This window comes from Tetranychus urticae, chromosome 3, assembly GCF_039701765.1.
Source record: "Tetranychus urticae isolate SD_2017Ah chromosome 3, NJAU_TeUrti_SD_1.0, whole genome shotgun sequence".
In the NCBI taxonomy this organism is placed as follows: Eukaryota; Metazoa; Arthropoda; class Arachnida; order Trombidiformes; family Tetranychidae; genus Tetranychus; species Tetranychus urticae.
The window spans coordinates 7,457,108-7,477,966 of NC_142960.1; the positions used below are offsets into that span (position 1 = coordinate 7,457,108).

General features: G+C 32.8%; 4 protein-coding genes and 2 long non-coding RNA genes across 7 annotated transcripts; 3 read left to right on the top strand and 3 right to left on the bottom strand.

The window, feature by feature from the left end:
- The first annotated feature begins 1,164 nt into the window (after positions 1-1,164).
- Positions 1,165-1,563, top strand: LOC149093285 (5-oxoprolinase-like). Its single transcript, XM_089269312.1, has one exon. The coding sequence runs from the start codon at positions 1,165-1,167 to the stop codon at positions 1,561-1,563; it is 399 nt and encodes a 132-aa protein (XP_089125438.1).
- A 498-nt stretch (positions 1,564-2,061) lies between these two features.
- On the top strand, positions 2,062-10,618 carry LOC107367010 (uncharacterized). Of its 2 annotated transcripts, XM_015934669.3 has the most exons (3): positions 2,062-2,737; positions 2,801-3,088; positions 9,290-10,618. In XM_015934669.3, exons 1-3 carry the CDS (start codon positions 2,347-2,349, stop codon positions 9,889-9,891), a joined length of 1,281 nt encoding a protein of 426 aa, XP_015790155.1. In that variant the 5' UTR covers positions 2,062-2,346; the 3' UTR covers positions 9,892-10,618. The 2 variants fall into 2 exon arrangements, with proteins under 2 accessions (XP_015790155.1, XP_015790154.1); XM_015934668.3 differs by having other exon boundaries at positions 2,062-3,088.
- A 226-nt stretch (positions 10,619-10,844) lies between these two features.
- Positions 10,845-14,296, bottom strand: LOC107367014 (uncharacterized). Its single transcript, XR_001569792.3, has 5 exons — positions 13,624-14,296; positions 13,312-13,502; positions 13,120-13,212; positions 12,465-12,865; positions 10,845-11,927 (listed from the first exon to the last, which is right to left on the bottom strand). It is a non-coding gene; the product is annotated as an uncharacterized LOC107367014 (long non-coding RNA).
- On the top strand, positions 14,204-16,122 carry LOC107367015 (uncharacterized). The gene is made up of 3 exons (XR_001569794.3): positions 14,204-14,571; positions 14,732-14,866; positions 14,965-16,122. It is a non-coding gene; the product is annotated as an uncharacterized LOC107367015 (long non-coding RNA).
- Positions 16,123-16,282: 160 nt separating this feature from the next.
- On the bottom strand, positions 16,283-19,826 carry Spt5 (Transcription elongation factor subunit Spt5). Its single transcript, XM_015934667.3, has 2 exons — positions 19,686-19,826; positions 16,283-19,568 (listed from the first exon to the last, which is right to left on the bottom strand). Coding segments are annotated over exons 1-2 (3,063 nt in total). The 5' UTR covers positions 19,687-19,826; the 3' UTR covers positions 16,283-16,506.
- Positions 19,827-19,985: 159 nt separating this feature from the next.
- Positions 19,986-20,850, bottom strand: LOC107367013 (histone-lysine N-methyltransferase set-1-like). The gene is made up of 2 exons (XM_015934674.3): positions 20,451-20,850; positions 19,986-20,370 (listed from the first exon to the last, which is right to left on the bottom strand). Exons 1-2 carry the CDS (start codon positions 20,739-20,741, stop codon positions 20,077-20,079), a joined length of 585 nt encoding a protein of 194 aa, XP_015790160.1. The 5' UTR covers positions 20,742-20,850; the 3' UTR covers positions 19,986-20,076.
- Between the last annotated feature and the right edge of the window lie 9 nt (positions 20,851-20,859).

A 20,859-nucleotide genomic window follows, 5' to 3' on the forward strand; every position in this document is an offset into this window, starting at 1 on the left:
GCATATAACCTAGAATAGAATAGTTCAATTTCAATAACGTGTTAAACAACAGCCCCGCACGTAATCCGCTAAAAAATATTTCTTAAAATGAGCCAAAAAATTGATTCTTCATAGCGAGTATCGGAACTTACCTAAGGCCCTAATATTCAATACTGGTGGAGCCCGCGATCCTAAATAAGCGCGAATTTCTTTTCACTGCATGCGATAGATTCAATCAGTTATAAAAGACTCAAATTCTTAATGAAAAAGCATTGCTAATGAGAAAAGCTAAAAACTAAAATATTATAAAATCGAGTTCGACAGCTGAACAAAACGAAATCCAAGTTTTTACATTGAAAGCGATTTTATTAAAATCTCAGAGAAATTTTCAAATCGCACTAATAGTTGCAGTTCTTATGTCCCTAAAAATTCATCAGATCGTGGCACTTAACTCGAGCGTCAAAATTTTAACACTTATAAATACCCAACAATAAACCTTAAAGCCATTAAACTGAATAAATTGATTCCCTCCACAATACCTTTGAATATGGATTTTCCAACCACCCTGAACATGATTTTCTCAAGTATCTTTTGTTATTGTAGTTAAATCATAGGGATCATTTAATCGGAGAATTTTTATAACACTTGCCGCTAAGCCATTATTTTGACGCAAAAATGACTGATAATGACTGAGTATGTTTCATGCTATTCAAATTCTTAGTGGGAAAACTGTCTTTTCAATAAGAAATCATAATGAGAAATCAGTTGAAATCTTCAGTATTGGTAATATTCATTTTGGGCACGAAAAAGCCTTTCCTTGAGCACACTTAAATTTTACTGCGAGTTGAGAGTTGAACCTTTGTTGGTTGTACCGCAACAAAAATGATTCCATTGATTGAATTAAATTTTCTTTGATGGGAAATCATCGACAAAATTGAGTTTAAAGTTGAAGCTGATCTCTTTTTGATCAGTTGATGCACCATATTTTTTGACCAAACTCTTCGCACGAAAGAAGGTTTCACATATCCTCATAATTCAATAATGAACTATCAACCTGAATACAATGTATTTATCCCCAAAGTCAATAGTAGTAAGAGATACTAAGAGATACGGAAGTCATTTGATATTAATGAAAAACCCAGGAAGAAAAAATTAATCGATGGATCTGTCATTAAAAGCATACGAATGGGTTCCACAGTTGCTACAAATGCTTTGCTTGAGCGTAAAGGAGAGCCTATGGCACTTTTGGTAACCAAAGGTTTTCGTGATATTCTTTATATTGGTAATCAGTCTCGTCCTTCCATCTTCGATTTGTCCGTAAACATACCTGATGCCTTATATTCTGCCGTTATTGAGGTTGATGAGCGTTTGTTATTAGCCTCTGAAAAGTGTTGTATCAAAGATTGGTCTAATTTACCATCAGCAATCGGTGTTACCGGAGAAACTGTAATCATTGAAAAGACTGTTGATGTTGCTGATCTAAGGACTCAATTAATTCAGTTGAAGTTCCTCGGAATAAATAGTTTGGCAGTTGCACTTCTCCACTCTAGTCTATTCGATAACCTTTCAATCTTCAATTTTTAGCACATTCACCCATTGCAATCAAAACTCAAATTCACCTTTGCTCAAATTTAATACAATAAATCTAACAAGGCAAATGCAATTACTTCGATTTTTTGTGCGCATCTCGAACAGACGCAAAACAATGAGAAAAATGTTTCATCGTATCGTGCTGTTAATGATATTCAAGCACTTTTCCTGAAGGATCATAATGTAATTGAGCGACTGAAGATTAACGCAATACTTTGATTTTGAAGTTTTAATTTTTCTGTTGAAATGAGTTTAATGTATTTTAATTTCCATGAATGTTAACAATTGAAGATTGAATGGTTAATGAAAACTGAGAGTTTAGTTGTTGGAATACAAAAAGAGAATGATTCTGATTGGTTAAAAGTGGTTCATTTGGACTCGCCCTTGTCTTCCTTATCCAGTTGCAGTTGGAGTTATAGTTGGAGTTTGAGTTTGAGTCTGAGTTGAAGTGCTATGAATAAACGTGAATTGTATCATAATGATGACGAAGATGAAGATGAAGAAGATGAAGAAGATGATGATGATGATGACGATGGTTATGTAAGGGAGAGTTGATATGAGTGAGAAGAAAGAGTGAGAAGTATATTTTGGAATAAAATTGATGATGAAAATCCTATAAAGATTATAATGGACAGTTGAGTTGATGTAAGAAGCCGAGTTTAATTCAAGTTTGTTTTGTGTGTTTGGTGATCAGTGAATTGTGATCAGTTGCAAGTGATCAGTTAAAAGTGATCAGTTATTAATAATCAAGTGAATAGGAAACATTGAAATTAAATTATGAACACAAATTTTGATCATTGTTTCTATCAAACTGGACCTCATCATCAACCAGGACATGATCAACATGCAATGACTTATAAATTTTCTGGAATATCATTAACACCAAGTGCATATAAGAATCAGCACAATAGTTCAGGTTCAGTGTCATCTTCACTTGCATCTGCATTAACTCCATCATTATCTTCATCATCAGCATTAAGTGATCAACAACAACAACAACAACAACAACAAGCCCAAACACAAGCTCAAGTTCATCATTCACAGACAGCACAAGCACAGCAACAATCTCAATCGCAACACAACAACAACAACAACACTAATCATCATCCTCATCATCATCATCACCACACTAATCATCCTAGTAATAGTTATGGGATTGATAGTTCAGGTAATCCAACAACAGGATCAAGTGGATGTAGTAAACTTTATGATCATTCATCTCCCGTCTCAGTAGGTCAAAACTCTGTGAATGTTTCAAATGCTGTAGGATCTGCAAGTTCATCATCAGTCACAGGTTCAGGTTCAGGGATTGCAGGTGCTGGGACAGTCAATAGTGGTTCAAGTGTAGTAAGTGGTTCTAGTGTCCCAATGAATGTTTCAGTCCCAGGAGATCCAATGAGGTTTGATGCGGCTGCTTATTCAAGATCAGTTTCAGATGTTTGTGCAGCTTATTGTCAATCATCACAAGCCGTTATAAGCGCTCCACCAAACTTTTATCCTTGGATGACACCAATAAGTGGTAAATATTCATAATCATTGAGATTCCTTTCACTTCATTCACTTCTCTCGACTTTAAATATTCATCAACACACGTCAAATCAGTTCATTAATCAATTAGTGAAACTCTATCAAAATCAATTTCCATCTTTCAGTTACCTCTTAGAACGCATTTTGTAACAGTGAATAGCATCATTAATGACAAATAATAACATCAAAGTTAGTCTATTGGTACTGTTAATAGGAATGAAACTATTTCATTAACTATCCAACTTCTATCCTGAAAAAACTTGTATAAATCTTCAACCAAGAGTTACTATTACATAAAGGCCGAGGTTTTCCATAAACGAACGTTTCTAGATCGGAAACTTAGTTCTCTAAACTCAACCAAAATCGATAAATGTTTTGTTGAAAGTCGAAAATTGCCTTTCAGCAAATGCAATCCCTTTAATTCCATCTGATTTTAAATATCATTTCAGTTTATCTTCTTGTACATTGTCTCTGCTCAATTATTTGCAAGGCTAGCGTACAAAATAAGTTGAAAAATGTTGGTTTACATCAGAAAATTGAATTGAATCATGTTTATGAAAAGTAACGAAAGAAAATCTGGAAAAATTTGATTGCTACTGCAGACGAAGAATCAAATTGTCGCAATTGATTTGATCCATAATGGCCTTCTAAGTTTGTGATTTAGTTCTTGAAAGCTCCTGTGTATAAATTTCAAATTCAAACAGATTTCTCAATGTGAAATGCAATGAAAACACTTAACAATTTCGAGTTTCCATCTCTCAACTGAAAGGATAATCGGAACGTTTCTTAACCTTTAAAAGCAATCGATTGCCACAAATTCGTAAAAATGTTATAACTTGTTTTGATCGAAAATACGTTTTGTTAAAAGTCGAAAAGTGGTTTTCAACCAATGCAATTCCTTTAATTCTATCTGATATTAAAAAGATCTGTAAATTCACAAAAGCCAAAATAGAAGAAGACAAAAAGCAAAACTAAATGAGGAAAGGATAGAATAGCAAATCGGATATTCTGAGCTGTGGAAAGGTTTAATACAGTCGTGAGTTAGTTTGGCTACAAATAGGGCGTTCATTTGACAAAGTTCATGATGATTATTTCGAAACAGAATTCAAAGTGGAAACTTCGCTAGATTTTTCGCAGTTATCCAAGACCAAAAAAATGATTATCATTATACTGTCTGATTGTCAGTACAATCGGTGAAATAAGTTTCGACTCTTCGATAATTTGTGTGACAAGGGTGCATTTGATCGAATTAATTCTTTGCTATTGCCTTATTGCTCATTTGCTTTTAACCCAGGTCGATATTAAGCATAATTTAAGTTTATCCTCTTGTCATCTCTGATCTAAGTTTGAATTACAATACGTAGTTAATCAATATTATTTTCATATTTGAACTTCCAATATTACAATCATCCACAATGTAAATTTCTAATTATTATACCATAAATGTGAAAAATTGAACCGTTTTTTCATAGCTAGCGATACAATTTGTATCAAGAATAAAAGTGCCGATTAAGCCTGGATCATGTAAAGTTTTCCTCTATTGTGATAAAAATATAAGTCGAATGAATCAAAAATATTGGTTCATCTACACATCTAAATAAACATACATACAACATGTAAAGTCAATGTATCAAGTTTTTGCGTCAAGGTTCGAACTGAGCGGGTTCAAGAAAAAAATTGCCCGGCCTGAAAGCTCTAATTCAACTACATCCAGGAAAATAGGAAATCTAACTTCAGAATTCATATCTTTGAGAAAGCAATGAAAATAGAAGCTAGGGTAAAATGCAGAATCCGTATTTAATAACATCAAAATGAGGGGGAAACTTTTTGTTATTCAGGTTGAGGGTTCATTGTTGGACCAGGATTTTATGTAAAACTTTGTCTTTTGAGTAAAGAGTAAAAAGTTGTGTGAAAAATCTGGTGTTTCCGATTGTTCAAAAAAGATCAAATAAACCAACTTTTCAACGATTGTCTATCAGAGAAACTTTTAGATTGAACGGATGGAATCATTTTTATGCCTACAACCAACAAAGGTTCAAACTAGCAACTCTGAGTTAAATTTCTTAAATGTGCTTAAAGAAGCTATTTTATCTCAAACGAATATTATTTATGTGACAAAAAATAAGATTTCAGTTTTTATTTCTTGATTCGTTCATGTTCAGGTTTCGTTCATAAAGAATTTGAGTCTTTTAAATGTGTATGTGCATTTATCGCACGCAGTGAAAATAAATTTGAAAATCAATCATGATCACGCCTTCACTTATATTGAATAATAGAAATATATTAATGATAAGAAAATGGGAAAAATTTAATTTTAATTTGCAAGGAAAGTTCGTAATTCGAAGTAAGTATTCCGTGCTCGGAGAGCATTTCACAAAAAGTTAGATGAGTAAGATGGATTGGTTGAGTTTATCAAGAATCGAGATGAATGTTTGTCAACGAAAAGGACAAAGTTGCAGCTAACCATTAGATGATCATTTGCTCATAATTGTTTAACATAACCATTCAAATCTAAATACTCAATTTTTCAAATTTACTCTAAACTTTACCATTCTTACTTGACAATATTAAAATGCTGAATGACAATCGTTCTCAATAATCTTATATTTCAACATGAATTTCCATTGGTTGCCGGTTGAAATATTCATTGAAAGTTTGCATTACTTTTTGCTCGGTTGTAATCTGTAATTGAATTAGTTGTACTTAACTTTACTTTTTGCTCAAAATAACTCACAATGCTCAAAACTTTCACTTTGTCCAGCATTTCATCAATGTTTAACTGCAATCAATCGTTAAACAACAAGGGAGACAAACAAAAACAAAAGTTGCCCTTTTACAACTTTTATTTTTTGCCCATTCGTTGAAATGCGGTCATTTTTGGTCACAGTTGTTGTGTCATTGATGTGTTTCACTGTTAGCTTAGTAACCCATAAGATGGATGGTCAAAGAAGCAAGTCTAATTGTTTGAAGCAAGTAGAGTGACTATTAGTTGAAAATAAAAAGGTTGCCTAGTTGAAGCTAAAATAAGCACCTTCATTGGGATCAATCCATGTATAAATACCGAATGAATTGACGAGAAAAATCGGAAATTTGTTCAATTTTAGTTACGGCAGTCCATAACAAGGTCAGTGAGGATAAGATAGGTTAGATGGAGAGGAAGAGCAAGATGGACTAAAAGGACAAAGATGGTGAGCCGAAAATGAAAAGAAGGTCATCGGCTTTGAGTCCATCTTCCTCTTGTAATGTGCAACAATTTTTACGATTCACTTTCATTTTCAGTGTGTGTTCACCGTCGAAACGTTGTAAAATAAAAAAACAAATTTCTGGCAACTTTGGGATAAACGTTTTGCTTTCCTCTTTCTTTTTGTTGTCTCTTGCGTCGCTCTTGTTTTCTTGTACAATTATGTCACTTAAAACTTTTGGGTTCCTTTTTTGTTGACTACTCCAAAGGTTTAGGTGACTGTGAAATTTGAAAAGTTGAACCCTAAGCCAAGCCAACAGAAGACTATGGAAGAGAGAAGAAGATAATGAAAAAAGCAAAATAAAATTTATATTTCGTTTTATTGCTTTTCCTTTCATTAGTTTCTTCTGCTGTCTTCTTTCAGTTAAAAGAAACAAAATTTTATAGCTTTTGCTTGAGTTTACAGATGACGATAAAGATGATGACGATGATAATAACAATGAAGCCCAAGTCAAAGTATATTATCAATTTTGATAAAAAAATTTTCTCCACCAAATTTTGGTCAAATGTGTTGCATCGGATTAATCAGTACAACTGGAATCAATCTTAAGCTCATCTTTTAAACTGAAAAGCAAATGTTTATTGGCATCAAATCAACTTTATTGATGCAGATCAACATTTCCAATAATCTTGATCCATTCATTGAGCAAAATATTTCAATGACTTTTTGTAGCATCTAGTTTAGACGTCTAAACAGTGATTCATTCATGGCATTAGATAAATCACTGATTTTCAACTTCTATTCCAAACTATTGAGACGAAATTTTGAGTTAGTTTTTTCAGTCAACAGATTTCCTTCAAACCAAGTATTGCTACTAAAATATTCAGTCTGAAAATTTGCTTTCGATAGTAAATTTGAGTTCGCTTTCAAATGACCTTTCACACAAAATCGTCAAGATTGTTCAAGTTTGACTTTCACGCAACAAGCTGATATATTAAGCGTATAAAGTCAATTCATTTGCAATCTTTTTTCATTTCAATGATTTTTAATTTTTATTCAATTCTCACGACTCGATTATTTATCCAAGAAACTCGTCAATAGAGAAACTCGATGCCACCAAGATTTTACCATCAAGATGTGTTGAAATGAAATACATTGAATGTGGTCGTTTTAGAGCGAAAATGAAACGCAAATTGAAAGAATAAAATTTTGAAATTCCAATGAAGAAAAAAAGTTTTTAAATTAATTTGCAATTGCAATTAATTATCCTGTTAGCACACGCAATAATTAGAACAATATTGACGCATAAAAGATGTGATATTCAGAACGTTAAACAAGGAAGAATCAAATAATTAAAACATTCTGTTTTCAAGTAAATCTTTCCTGACTTTCATCGACTTCATTGATTCATCATTCCCCTAGCATTAATGTATTTAATCATCGCCTTCATTATAATGCTGACGATTTGCAGAGTTAAGCAAAAAAAGAAGTTTCAATTTCTTGAAAAAAAGAGGAAAAAATTGAAAAGCAAATGTTATTCCGTGATAAAGCTTCATATATTAACTGTCGGCACAACATGATATCAACAGACATTGGCATTGCAATTCTGATTCAACTTTTCTTCTTCGTTCCGTTCACTTCTTGGCAACCTTGTTAACACATTTGTTTGCTTTGCAAGAAACTTTTTCAACTTTTTTTATTTGCTTTTTACTCAAACTGAATTGAGATTGATCAAAATTCAGACAAGGTGATATTTATATTGAAACTTGTCAGTTGCAATTTTATCTCTTTTTTGTTTCTTTTTGTTTCTTCTTCTTCTTCTTGAGCCAAAATTTGTTCACTTTTCAGTCTTGCAATTCATGTTGATGCTCATAAGTCACCATGCATGCGTCTACATGTTTAGCATAATGAATCCTCATTTCCCTTGAATTTTAATCTCAAATGCAACCCTTTTTCCTTGTTCAACGTGTTCAACTTCATCCTTTCAATGAACGATTTAATGATCAATTTTTTTACCTTTTATTTTGCTTCTTTTTTCATCATTAAATTGAAGGTTCAGTTGATGAAATTTATATTTAAAGCACATTTTGTTTCATTCAAATTGTTTGTTATTTTGAAATTCAATTCAACTTGAATTTTATTTCATCAATTAATCTTGTTTCAACAAGTGTAATTGATTCAATTAGGATGTTTAACTACAAGTAATAACTGATTAGATAAATGAATGGCTTGAAAGGCATAAAATGGTCACAATTAAAATTATATTTTGTCATAACAAGTCATCATTAGATTATCCGATTTTGATAAATTTTCAAATGAACCACAAACAAAATCATTTTGATGGCCTTTAATCAACGTTGGTAACAATCAGTGAAATGGTTTAAAGTGTCAACATCAATTTATCAGGTTCAATTTATGCACGTTCAAGTTTATGCGTTTTCACATTAACATTGAAGTAATCATCGTTTATAATAACAATAATGTTTACCCTCGTTAGATGCGACCTCGCTCAAAGCGCTTTTTGACCTTGCCAATGGTTAAGATTGATTTATATTGACATTGTTTATGAGCATTTCCTAAGACAAGATGAAGATGGAAAAGAATTTCGTTTTTTTTCTCTCTCTCTCTTTTTACTTCCCATTCTGGCCTCATTTCATCCTCTTTAACTCGGAATAAATTCCAACTTGGCGCCAACTTTAAATCTTTGAATTAACTTTTACGATTCTATTTTTGTCTCTCATTATTTTCCTTCAACTTCCTGCGTTAACGTTGATCATTATTTTCATGATTACCTTCAACCTTTCCCTTTGCTCATCTTTAATCCCTTAACAATTTTCCTCTCATTTTCATCATTCCCTGTTTTCTCGGGAATCTCTCATTTCCAACCCTTCATCATTTTCATCCTCATCAACATCTTTATTATCATCAATTTTAATCTTTTTTGTTGTTTTCCTTTAATCTTTTTCTTCTCTCTTTTCCTTTCATTTCTCTTCTTCTCTCTGTTCCGAAAGACGATTTAGCTGCAGCAGTCCATCATCATCATCACCATCACCCAGAGGCAACATCTTTACTTCATCACCCTTTCCTGCCCAGCAATGGAGTTACCCTTGACTGGTCCAGCCCATCAGCAGTTGCCTTTTCAGCAGCCGCAGCATCAGCCAATAACACTAGCCTATTGTCAGGCTCAAGCACAACCAATGGACCCAGTGGGTTAGGTGGTGGAAGCTGTACCAATAGCAGTAGTAGCAATGGATTGACACCGAGTCACCTTCACCCTCATCACCATTCACACCTTCACCACAGTCATTCAACGTCAACCTCATCTCTTCACTCTCACCATCACCCTCACCACCATCATCACCATCACACTCATTCACAGCGTAAAAAGCGTAAACCTTACACCAAATATCAAACGGTTGAACTGGAAAAAGAGTTTACTGTCAATACTTATGTAACCAAACAACGTCGATTTGAATTGTCCCGAGCTTTAGGACTTTCAGAGAGACAGGTTAAAATATGGTTTCAAAATAGACGGATGAAGAAGAAAAAGATCAATACACGATCAGATTCTCATCATCACCATCGTCGTCATCATGAAATAAAAATTGAATAAAGTCTAATACCAATCATTTCACCTCAAATGTTTACCTAAATGTTTAACTCGATTTTTTTTGGGTAAACTTTTGACTCTCTTTTATAGGTTAATATTGACAATATTTGGTTGATTATTCAATATCAAAGGTATAGGTTGAGATGAATTGAACAGTTTCAACCCAAATACACCCTATAGGCTGGTACACTATAAGGATGACGAGGGAGGAAGATATGGATGAGGATGAAAAGCACAACTATAATGTTTACTCCTTTTACTTTCATCTTTACTTTTCAAGTTTACTGTTTCTCTGTGCTTTTTGTTTCCATCATTTTTAGGTTACTTTGTTTAAATTTGATTCACTTAAAGTAAATCACCAATTTAAACAATTAAAACATTGGAATAAATTGAAACACTTGAATTATCCTTTAATTTGTAAATATTGAGCTGAAATTATTTATAAATACTGATTGTAATTTCAATTGAATCTCATTCTTTTTTCTTTGCCTCTCATTGTAATATAATTTTAATGTCAACATTTTTCATTGATTTGGTTGATAAATTGATTTGCTCTTTTCATTCAGTTCATTACTCTTTTCAGCTTTCATCATCATGACTATCATTACAATCAACAGCAACATTCAATAATATATATTATTCATATGTAATCATCTTCATTGTAATTTTTGTTTGTCTTTACAAATTCATCTAAATATGAATTATTAAATGAAAATTATTACTTGCCAAAGAGGTTTCAATTTTGTTCATTTGTTCAAACTGGTTCAGTTTGCCATTATTCAATTGAATGTTTTCACTGAAAGCAAGTGGCTTTGATTGTGACTAGGATTGACAATTAACTGGTTAATACAATATAAATTTGTACGTGTCTCTTTCACTTTGTTTTTGTACCTTTTGATTCACATGAAGAGTTACGTTAATTGAAGCTAATCAAAAGTAAAAAAAGGTTCACGCAATAAAAAATAAAACATTCAAGTAATTATTATAAAAGCTCATTTTTGGGTCCAACTATACAAAAAATTGCATTGAACCGACTTAACATTTGGTCTTCTTTTTTTTGTATCTGTTTTTATGTATTTTATTGTTTCCTTTAAATTGTTTTTCTCTGTCGATTTTTGTTCATTGCATTCAAATGAATCTATCATCAAAGATGAGTTACATTTTAATCAACAATTTTAGCTGATGGTGTGTTTTTAATAACCAATGTCCAGCTCTGTGGTTTCATTTGACAGCCTTTTTGTATTTATCATCAACTTGAAAAATCTTGAATCTTTATATTGATTTTGTGTATTTTAGATAATCTAATTGTGATCGGTTGGGCTTAATTATGAGATTTCCGTTGATATTGGGCTTTTAATGGGTTTGATTACTTTCTCCAAGCCTTTTATTGATCCTTGAGTCTGGAGACAATGGGTTTTGTTTTCCAAAATTATACCAAATTTGTAGTTGATTTTGTGATTGTTGTATTTTCATTGTTTTTTGAACCATTTTTTACTGCCGATTGATTACAGCTCAGGAAATTCAGTGCTGTAAATGAATCAAGGTTGGTGAGATAAGATTGTACCGAGGAATGAAATATTCAATATCAAGTGTGCAAGGCTGGCCAATTTGATGATAACTTCCTTTTAAATTTAAATTTGTGTGACAATCAAGAGAAAAAAAGGGAAAATGATTGAATTCACTGGGATAACTGAGCTTCAGGCTGGACTTTGTTAAGTTATTCAGATGATAAAAATGTTATAAACGACATAGGTTAATTGCCGTAGGTTGACGTAAGTTGAATCAGTTTTTTATACGCATTCAATTAAAGTTGTTGAAATGGATTAGCAAAGAAACTGAAGTTAAAGTGAAAGACAAATTAGACAGGATTAAGATCATTTCGATGATATTATTGAATGAATGCGCTTTGCCTTGAGCTGTTTATAGCAGTTAAGAGCTGACTTTGTCCTCTTCTTCATCATCCATCCATTTGGTCGTCTTTTCCATCTTGAGAATGCGCAATTCTTGACATCAAAATCGCATGGAAATGATTAGTCAACCTATAAAAATATATACCAAAGACGCAAAGTAAAATTATACATTAGTTTTAGGATGAGGCAGAAACTGATGGAAATAATGTAAACTCAAAATAGGTTGATATTTGATTGTCAGGTCACAATTTGAAAGATTTAAGTTGAAAATAAAAACCTGACTATTTCAATGATTTGATTTGAATTGTTTTTACTCTTAAAATACATTAACTATTAGTGATTATTATTAGTAGTATATTTTTGGGTTCAGAGAATTGAATTCAATCTTTAACCGTAACATTTCATCTTTTGTTGTTGCTGCTGATGCTCTTGAATTAGCTCAGCTTTTAAGATGCATTTGGTGTTATCTTTAAATTGGTTAATAGTGAAGCTGAATTTTTGCTGCTCTGCAAATGAACTGGAGTAAATTGAGCTTAAATTAACCAAGGTAGAATTGAGAAGATAAAAGAAGGACAAAATGGATGAGCAGAAAAACTTGAGATGAGAAGATGATGATAAAATAGCTTGCAAATTGGTGTATCATTAAAAAGTAATAAAAACGCTCACTTCATAAGGAAAATGTTTTCTCTGAAATGGCAAGCATCTTCAATATTTTGCCAGCACCATGTATGTCTTGAGTCCAATGTTTGCCTCTAATTTATGGAATAGTTTTTGAGACTGATTCTAATGATCGAGTTCAATGATCAGGTAAATTTAGAGGTTAACATTCACCAGGTAAGAAATGGACGTCTCATATTGGTTTCATTGAGTGTGAGTGATTGAGAAATGAGTAAAGTCGATTATCGGAAATAGTGTCATCAATTATCGATTTGTAGCCTCTTGACTTGCTTCTTGTTTACAATCATCAATTAAATTGTATTGCTTGTTTAAGGTTTAATCTGCATAAGGTTAACACCATTCTGATTACAATTGTTTCTCCTTCTTGTTAAAAACCGCTACATTAAAGTCTGTAAGGTAACGAGAAGCAAAAAAAGTGAAAAGTTAATTAAATTGATAGTAAATTGTACATTAGTAACGGATGATTATTATAACTATTATTATGATTATTATCTAATTTACATAAGAGATTTGAGCCAATAACTACATGAATTAATAGCACCATTATGATCATCCTTTGATTTACAATTGTAAATGTTTTTACTGTTTCTTCATTTTATACTAATTTATATTTTTTCTTCTTCTTCTTCTTTTTGTTTCTTACCTTACAAATTATCCATCCATCCACATCTACTGTATTCAAGTTAACTTTTATTTACATTTGGATACGAAATAGTTACCATTGACCATCATAGAACTGTAAAAACATTAAACATAAATTAACTGAGGCTCTCAATGAAGACAATTAACTTAAATTTTTTTATTCTGATTACATGTTCTCTTTTCTTTGACTTACCATTTACTCGTCCCAACACAGGTATATAAGTATATATGCCTTTGATGAGCACCTTTTTATTAGTATTTTCAATGATCTTTCTTTATTTTAGCTTTTACTTTGCATTTCCCATTAGCTATTTGAAAAACCACTAACAGCGTCAATAAATTTTGTTCCCGATGAGCCAACAAAGTCACCAAATGTAACAGTAACTGTCAAGGTAATTAGAAGAGAATTAGAAAAATGTTACTCTAAAAATGCAATTAAAAATAAAACAATTTCTTTGTTTCAAAAATTGATTCAATTGAAGTTAACAAAACGATATTTACTTACACTTATAGGATGTATCTAGAAACCAATAGTTTTCATTCACAACATTGTTAGTTTTTAATAACAGCTAATATAATTGATATGAAGGCATAAAAAAACTAATTTAAGCTGACCATAATATAAACAAATGGTTGATATAATTGTAAACACATAATTAAAAATGAAATAATTTGAAAAAGAGTAAGCTCAGGTTATACACCGATCCAACAGTGAGCTTGATGGTGAATATGATTGATGTTTAAATGGTAAAGAAACAAAAGGATTAAAAATAAAAATAATATTTGTCATAAATGGTTTGAAAGAATTGTAAATCATAAACTAGGATAACTCATTTATTAACTGTTGATGGAAATGGTTATTATAACAATTTGATTTAATTAATTATGAAATAAATAATGTTGTATGTTGACTTAAAGACGCAAAATTTTTAATGTGACTATTCAACTCTTATTGGTCTTACAACTCTTAGCGGCAATTTCAAAACAAAGCTGTAAAAATAGCAAAGCTTTTTTTTATTGTTGATCCTTCAACTAAAAAGTTTCAGGTCACAATATAATTTTGTTCAATACTCCAATTTATTTTTGGGTCCCACCTTTTGCACACAATAAATATTGACCATTAAGGATGACCGACCAAAAGAAAGTTTGCAAGGTTTTATCAATACTCTTCTCTAAAAGTAAACAACACAGAATAGAAACAAAAAGCGATGAAAAATCAGCTGTGATGGATTATTTATTGATCAAGTTCACCCTTTCTTTTTTTCAGTGCTTGTACATCGTTAGATTGGATAATTTTTTGTCATCATTGGCCTATTTAATATTGTGAATTTTATAAAGAAAATGAAACTAAGCCAGAGATATTCTTGGTATCAGCATTATTAAGTGAACGTCTATTTATTTATCCGCTGATTCGGTCATCACAATATTTACTATCGTTACGGGATGAATTAAGGTTTGTATTTTTCATATCTCTTGATGAAATTTTGAGGCATGAACTTAAAGTTTGTTAGTTCAACTCTTGAATTATAGGATGCAAGCAAACTTTACCGGTGAAACCTTAGCATCATCTGATTTTAATTTCAATTTTTTGATGTCGAAAAACTCTGCCAAAGCATGGACAGTGTTTATGACTTGTCTTTTTCATTTCATTAAAGATCGCAATTGTATAAAGCCAGGATCTTTTTTGTTGGATGACCAATATGGATAATCAGCTGAACGATCGGTGGACCCAATCGGTGTAAATGTTGGTTAGTTGATACGATTATTTTTTATTGCTATTTAGATTTTGGTGATTTTAACGATGTTCTTTTCTCAATATAATAATGATTTATTCTTTATTTCTCAGGGTCAAAGAAATCGATTATAAGGATCTGTAGTGTTTTGTTTGCGTTTGTTTAAGAACCAGTTACATAAACATTTTGATGTTGTGTTCATTATTGCAAATGGATTAAAGCTTTTAGTGTTGTATCGAAAAGACTAGGACTACAAGAGGAAAGAAAAGAAATCGACTTGGATTGTGAATAGTGACCAATTGTAAATTTAGAGTTGCTATATAACTATTATTCTTGGTTGCAAGTTTCTTCTTTGGCAGCTTGTGATTCAGATGATACGGAGAGGACAGAGACATAAAATTTCTGGTGAAAAAAGGAGAAGGAGTTTTTAATGGATAAAAGTAAAGGGAAAATAATGAAAGAAAAAAAAGGAAAGGAAGAATGAAGAAGAAAATCTAAAGACGAGCACAGAAATGGTGTAAGAAAAGAAGGAAAAAAAGGACTGAAATGTTCAGTTTCTTGAGTCATGAAATAAGATTGTGCCAACCTAAGCTAGTTTTGTCTATAAATGAAGTCACTTTTTTTCCTCTTTCCAAAGGAAGATGGAAAAAAGAAGAGCAAAAGAAAGAGGAGAAGATAAATGTTGAGACTTTAACGAAGGTTGCATTAAGGGTGAGGCAGCGTGAGGCAACATAAAATTGTTAGCTAATCCAAGTAATAAAATGTTGGAAGAAAAAGGGAAAAAATTGGAAAAGGAAAGGAAAAGGAAAAGCATAATGGTGAGTGAAGGGAAAATTTGTGAACACGATTTGGTAACTTCCATCATCAAAGTCCATCTTTCGCTCCATTGGAAGAAATTGGTTTGGATCTTATCGATCATTGAAGGATAACCAACCTTTTACTGAGGCCTGTGTTTGTATTCAACTTTACAATTACATTTTATATTTCAAACTTGTCAGCCTATCATTTCACGGCATGGAATATTTTTATACTTTTTTCTTTTCACTAATCACATCGATCCGTCGAGTTAAATAAAAAGTTAATCAGAAGGAAGAAGAGGAAGAGGAGGAGGAGGAGGTAAAGATAATGATGAAAACGCAGTCCGCATGTCATATTGATTCAACTCAATGGAATCCATTGGGTCTAATAAAAACTTTCATCTTTGCTATTTTTTCACGACCTTTTCTTCTTCTCTCAACAAAAGTTCAATAAACAGAAATTTTTCATGATTCCTCTTGAAGCTTGATCTACTGGATTGATATTATAAAAAGTTGAGAAATAAGAATTTGAAACATGACTTGACTCTAAATTATGCTGGGTTTTTGTAGAAAATGAAGAGGTAATTTTTTCGGTTGTTGGCATTTAGAACTTAAGTAACACTTTTGAAGGCAATTTACTAATCAAATTCGGTTTTAATATTTACTTATATTTGCAGAGGAAAACGAGTCGTTGCTATGTAAAAAAAAATTTTGCTTTGAGGTCTCTTTACAATATGTATTGATGAAAGCTTACATTAGATGGAATGGTCTTTAAAATGGATTTCTGTCATGAGTAGTCAAACTGTTTTTAAATTATTAAGCATTAAAAAAGCTACGATGAAAAAATCAAGGGAAAAATTAGGCTTGAGCTTTCATTTTACACAAATATCTTAAATGTAAGACTTTAACATCATGATCTGTGTCCATTTGACAGACACCATCGACACCATCAATACTTAAAAGAACTCCAGTTTGTTCTCTTTCTTCACCAAAGATCACTTTAATCCTATCCTTTGGCTCCGGTGAAATAGGTTCTAATTGATATGGGAAACAGTTGACTACTCGATCCTCTCTGATAAGGAAAACAGATACCATTCCACCATTGATTCCAGTAATTTCACCAGTTTGTCCAATTAAATCACCATCAGGGTTTTCTTTTATTCTAACCACAATATCTGTTGTTAACCAATCAATATTGATTTGATCCATACCAGTTCCTGGAGTTTGCGGATTGAACATGGGAGATGGAACCATTGGTGAATAAGCAGCAAACTGTGGACTTGGCGTCATACCACCAGACCCATAACCTCCTGGGTTAGGTGACATAAAAGATCCACTGGCAGGGCTGGGAGCTGATTCTTGATAACTGGCTTCAGATGGCGATGGAACCGGTTGATATGGTGAATATGTGTGATCTGAAGTATACATGCCTGGAGTTTGAGGTGTATATGCTCCAGCTTGAGGAGTATCTGGACCAGTAAAACCTGGAGTGGGTGGGTTATTATAATTACCGGAGTTATCACCACTCCAAGCATCATCGTCAAAGTTAGGTCGAGGCGTTGCTCCAGTATTCGGGTCCCAAACTGAACTTCCACCATGCATTGGTGTCCTTGATCCATCGTGCATTGGTGTTTGACCACCTCTTCCAGGAGTTCTTCCTCCGAGTTCATATGATGGAGTTTGTGAGCCATACATTGGTGTTCTTGCTGAATAAGTTGAAGCACTTCCCGTTCGTTGACCTGTAGTGCCTCCGACTACATCAACACGAGACTTATCTACATTGATAACTTGACAAGTAGAATGAAGCTCAACTCTGGCTGTTGTTGCCATTGCATCTTTAACTATTCCAATATGACCCTTGTATGGACCTTGGATGATTTTGATTGTTTTACCAATTAAATCCAAATCTGATCTATCTCTTCCTCCTTTTGTTGCTCCAAAAGGCCGTTTACCTCCACCAGAATGTGCTGGTGATGAAAGTCTGGGTGACATGAATGGTGCTGGTCCTCTACCTGTCGAGACAACAGAAGTTGACCGAGAACCTCCGGAAAGTTGAATATTCCTGGTTTTACAAACAAATATACCACCATTTTCCATAAGTAAACGATCATGTATAAATGCATAATTACGATAAAGATGTCTGATTTCTCCTTTACGACCCGAATGTGGACCATCAACAACTTCAACATGGTCTTTAACTTGTATCTGACTTTGATCACAATCCAAAGAGACAGCTTTACGCGTGTCACGCTTCTGTTTTACAGCTTGATGCTTAACATGTATTAATTTACCGTGCATATCTAATATTTGAAAATTTTCTTTTTCTAGTCGAACAATAACTCCAACAGTTTGACCATCAAGTTGAACTAGATCTCCCCACTGATATTGTCCAAGACTGTCAACACCGGTAGCCATATCAGGACTTAATTGAAGATCTTTAGGTAAAACTTTAATTTCGTGCATTGACAGATCAGAAAACAGTATAATTTGATTTTCCAAAACTCTGACTACTAATCCTGTATCACCTTCGTATCTTCCAGCCATAACTTTAACATGATCTCCGACACGGAAATATTTTTTTAGTTCATGAGCTTGAAATTCGAGTGGATCTTTGAGATCATCATGCTGCGGAATCATTGTAATTTTACTTCCATCGACAGCTACGACTTTACCTTGGAGATGTACAAGTTCTCCCTCACATACTTCGACATTATCTCCTGAGCAGATACCATGAGACTCTTCGTCATCAGCAGCACTTTCATTTAATTCAACTCCTTCAGGATGTTCTTCAAATTTTTCAAGCTCGTTTAAAGAAGGTTTAACACCATTTATAATAAGCGAGTTCAATGGAAAACTTTTGTACAAAAATCCTCTTCGATATCTGTTTCCTTCAAAAATAACAAAATCACCATCATTACTAACTTCACCACCAATCGATCGGATCGCATCAATATCAAAAAGTTTGGCAGCAGGTCGTTTTGTGCGCTTCCTTTTGCCAATGTCAGTCTCTGTTGTTTTGAGAGCACCTCTTTTTCGTGTATAGTCAATTCGAGGAATAAGTTTGAGATGGACTTGTCCCTGACCGTGGTCAACGTAGTCTACTTGGGCTAAATCGTCTTTGTAAACTGATCTTTTCAATCTAACCCAAGTACCGGGTTTGATTGAAGCTTGTTCTTTGGTCACTTTAAGAACATCGGTCATTTCATTTATAGGAACCATAGTTTGTTTATACAGGCCTAATCTGAGATTTCCAATTCCAGTAATAGCTTGTTTCACATGAGTTTGTTTATATGCTTCAATGTAGATGTAACCCTTTATTCCTTCTGGGGCAATAACTGACTTAATCAGCAATGGTTCCTCTGTGGTCGAATAAGCGATAAATTTTCTCATTATTTGAAGAACAGTAGATTTCTCTTCTCCAATCCTGCATTTAACCATCCAAAGATTAGGATCTTTAACTCCAGGCATAAAAGCTTGTTGAGCAATATCATCAGGTAAATCTCCGTCAGCATCATAAAGACCTTTCTCTGCTGCAGTTGTCTCGGCATACTTTCTTTTATAGTATTCTTCAATCTCATCTTCCTTTTGATAATTCCACATCATTTGAAGTCTACGATGACTGTCGAGCTCACGAGATGAGCTGGATTCTCCAGCTTTGTTTCGATCAATGATATCCTCTGCTCCATCTTCCCACTCTTCATCTTCTTCAACTTCATCGTCAACTTCAGCCTCATCCAAAATGAAACCACCATGACGAGGTTTCTTTTTCGGCCTCTTTCTACCCATTTCTTCCTCTTCGTCTTCCTCTTCTTCATCATACTCTGCTTCATCTTCTTCTTCCTCCTCTTCTTCCTCGTCAGCTTGATCGTCTAATTCCTCTTCACGGCTGTAATCTTGATCGTCTTCATCTCCAGAACTCACTGTGAAATAGAACAATCATAGAGAAATAGTTAAAATAGGAAAGATTCACTTTCTGTCCATTTGTTTGGCTAGTTGAAATTCTCATTCCAAAAAAGACTTGAAATTGCTCTACTTACTTTTGACGACACCTTTAAAAATCTGTAAGGATAATCCAAGAAATTGAAAATTCACTGAATAAGATAATTGAAATAGACACAAATCAAGAAAATAGCTCAAAAATTAGCTTTTGCTAAGAAATATTATTCATGTAGACTTCTAGTGGTCTTTAGTAGACTCTTACTGTTCAATGATTGTGTGGTACATATGGTGCTGCCTTCTCGTAATAATAAATGAAACTGGTTTAAAGTTTGGGCGGGTATTTAATCGATGTAAACAATACTCATCAATCAACGAACATAATCAATGAAAGATAAATATTTTCTTTACAAATTGTTTATTGTTGAAAAAGCTATCTTAAATAAAATACAAATTTTACAATTTTCGATGATTTGTCAAGTTTCAATAAAATCAACTAGTATTCAGCCATGGATGGGCAGCTATAGCTTCTTTACTTCTATCACCGTAGTCGTATGTTAATTCCTCGCCTGGACTTATTTCTCTTAATGAAATGAAAATTAAACGAGGCTTGCCATCGAGATCTATTATTTTTGTTTTCAGATTCGGCTTTTTACGGCTATGATTGATGAGACGTCCAATTCTGTCATTTGGTTTAGTTGCGTCAATACAAAACCTCTTTCCTTTAAAGTTAAAGAAATATAAATAACAACCCAAGTGCTCATTTTCATAATTTTTTTCTCTAATCTAGAAATAAAGAAGAAGATAAGAAAATTAGTAAAAATTAAAATGAAAACTCTGAATGAAATGAATCAAAGAAAACTTACTTTTGCTTCTGAAAATTTCACTAAATCACCGGCATATTCACACACAAATTCATTTTTTGGTATTTTAACTTTGCTTGTTACACCTTTTCCTTTTTCGTCACTTTCAATTATTTCAAAGTTGTCAGGATCGACATTTTTTTTTAAATATTTTTCTTTAAAATCTATTTTTTCATGAGTTTTGGTTGTGGATCTGGTGACTCTCAGGAAATAATTTTTCACTGATGGTGTTGTTGATGGAGGCTTTGTTGACACTTGTTTTTTGGGCTTAGATGATGCTTGTTTTCTCGGCATTGTTAACAATCTAGATATAAAAATAATTGATGATGATGATGATGATTGTTAACAATAACAAATGTTTATTTACAAATATTTGATAAAAATAAGCAGCTTTAATGTTGCGCATGTTACT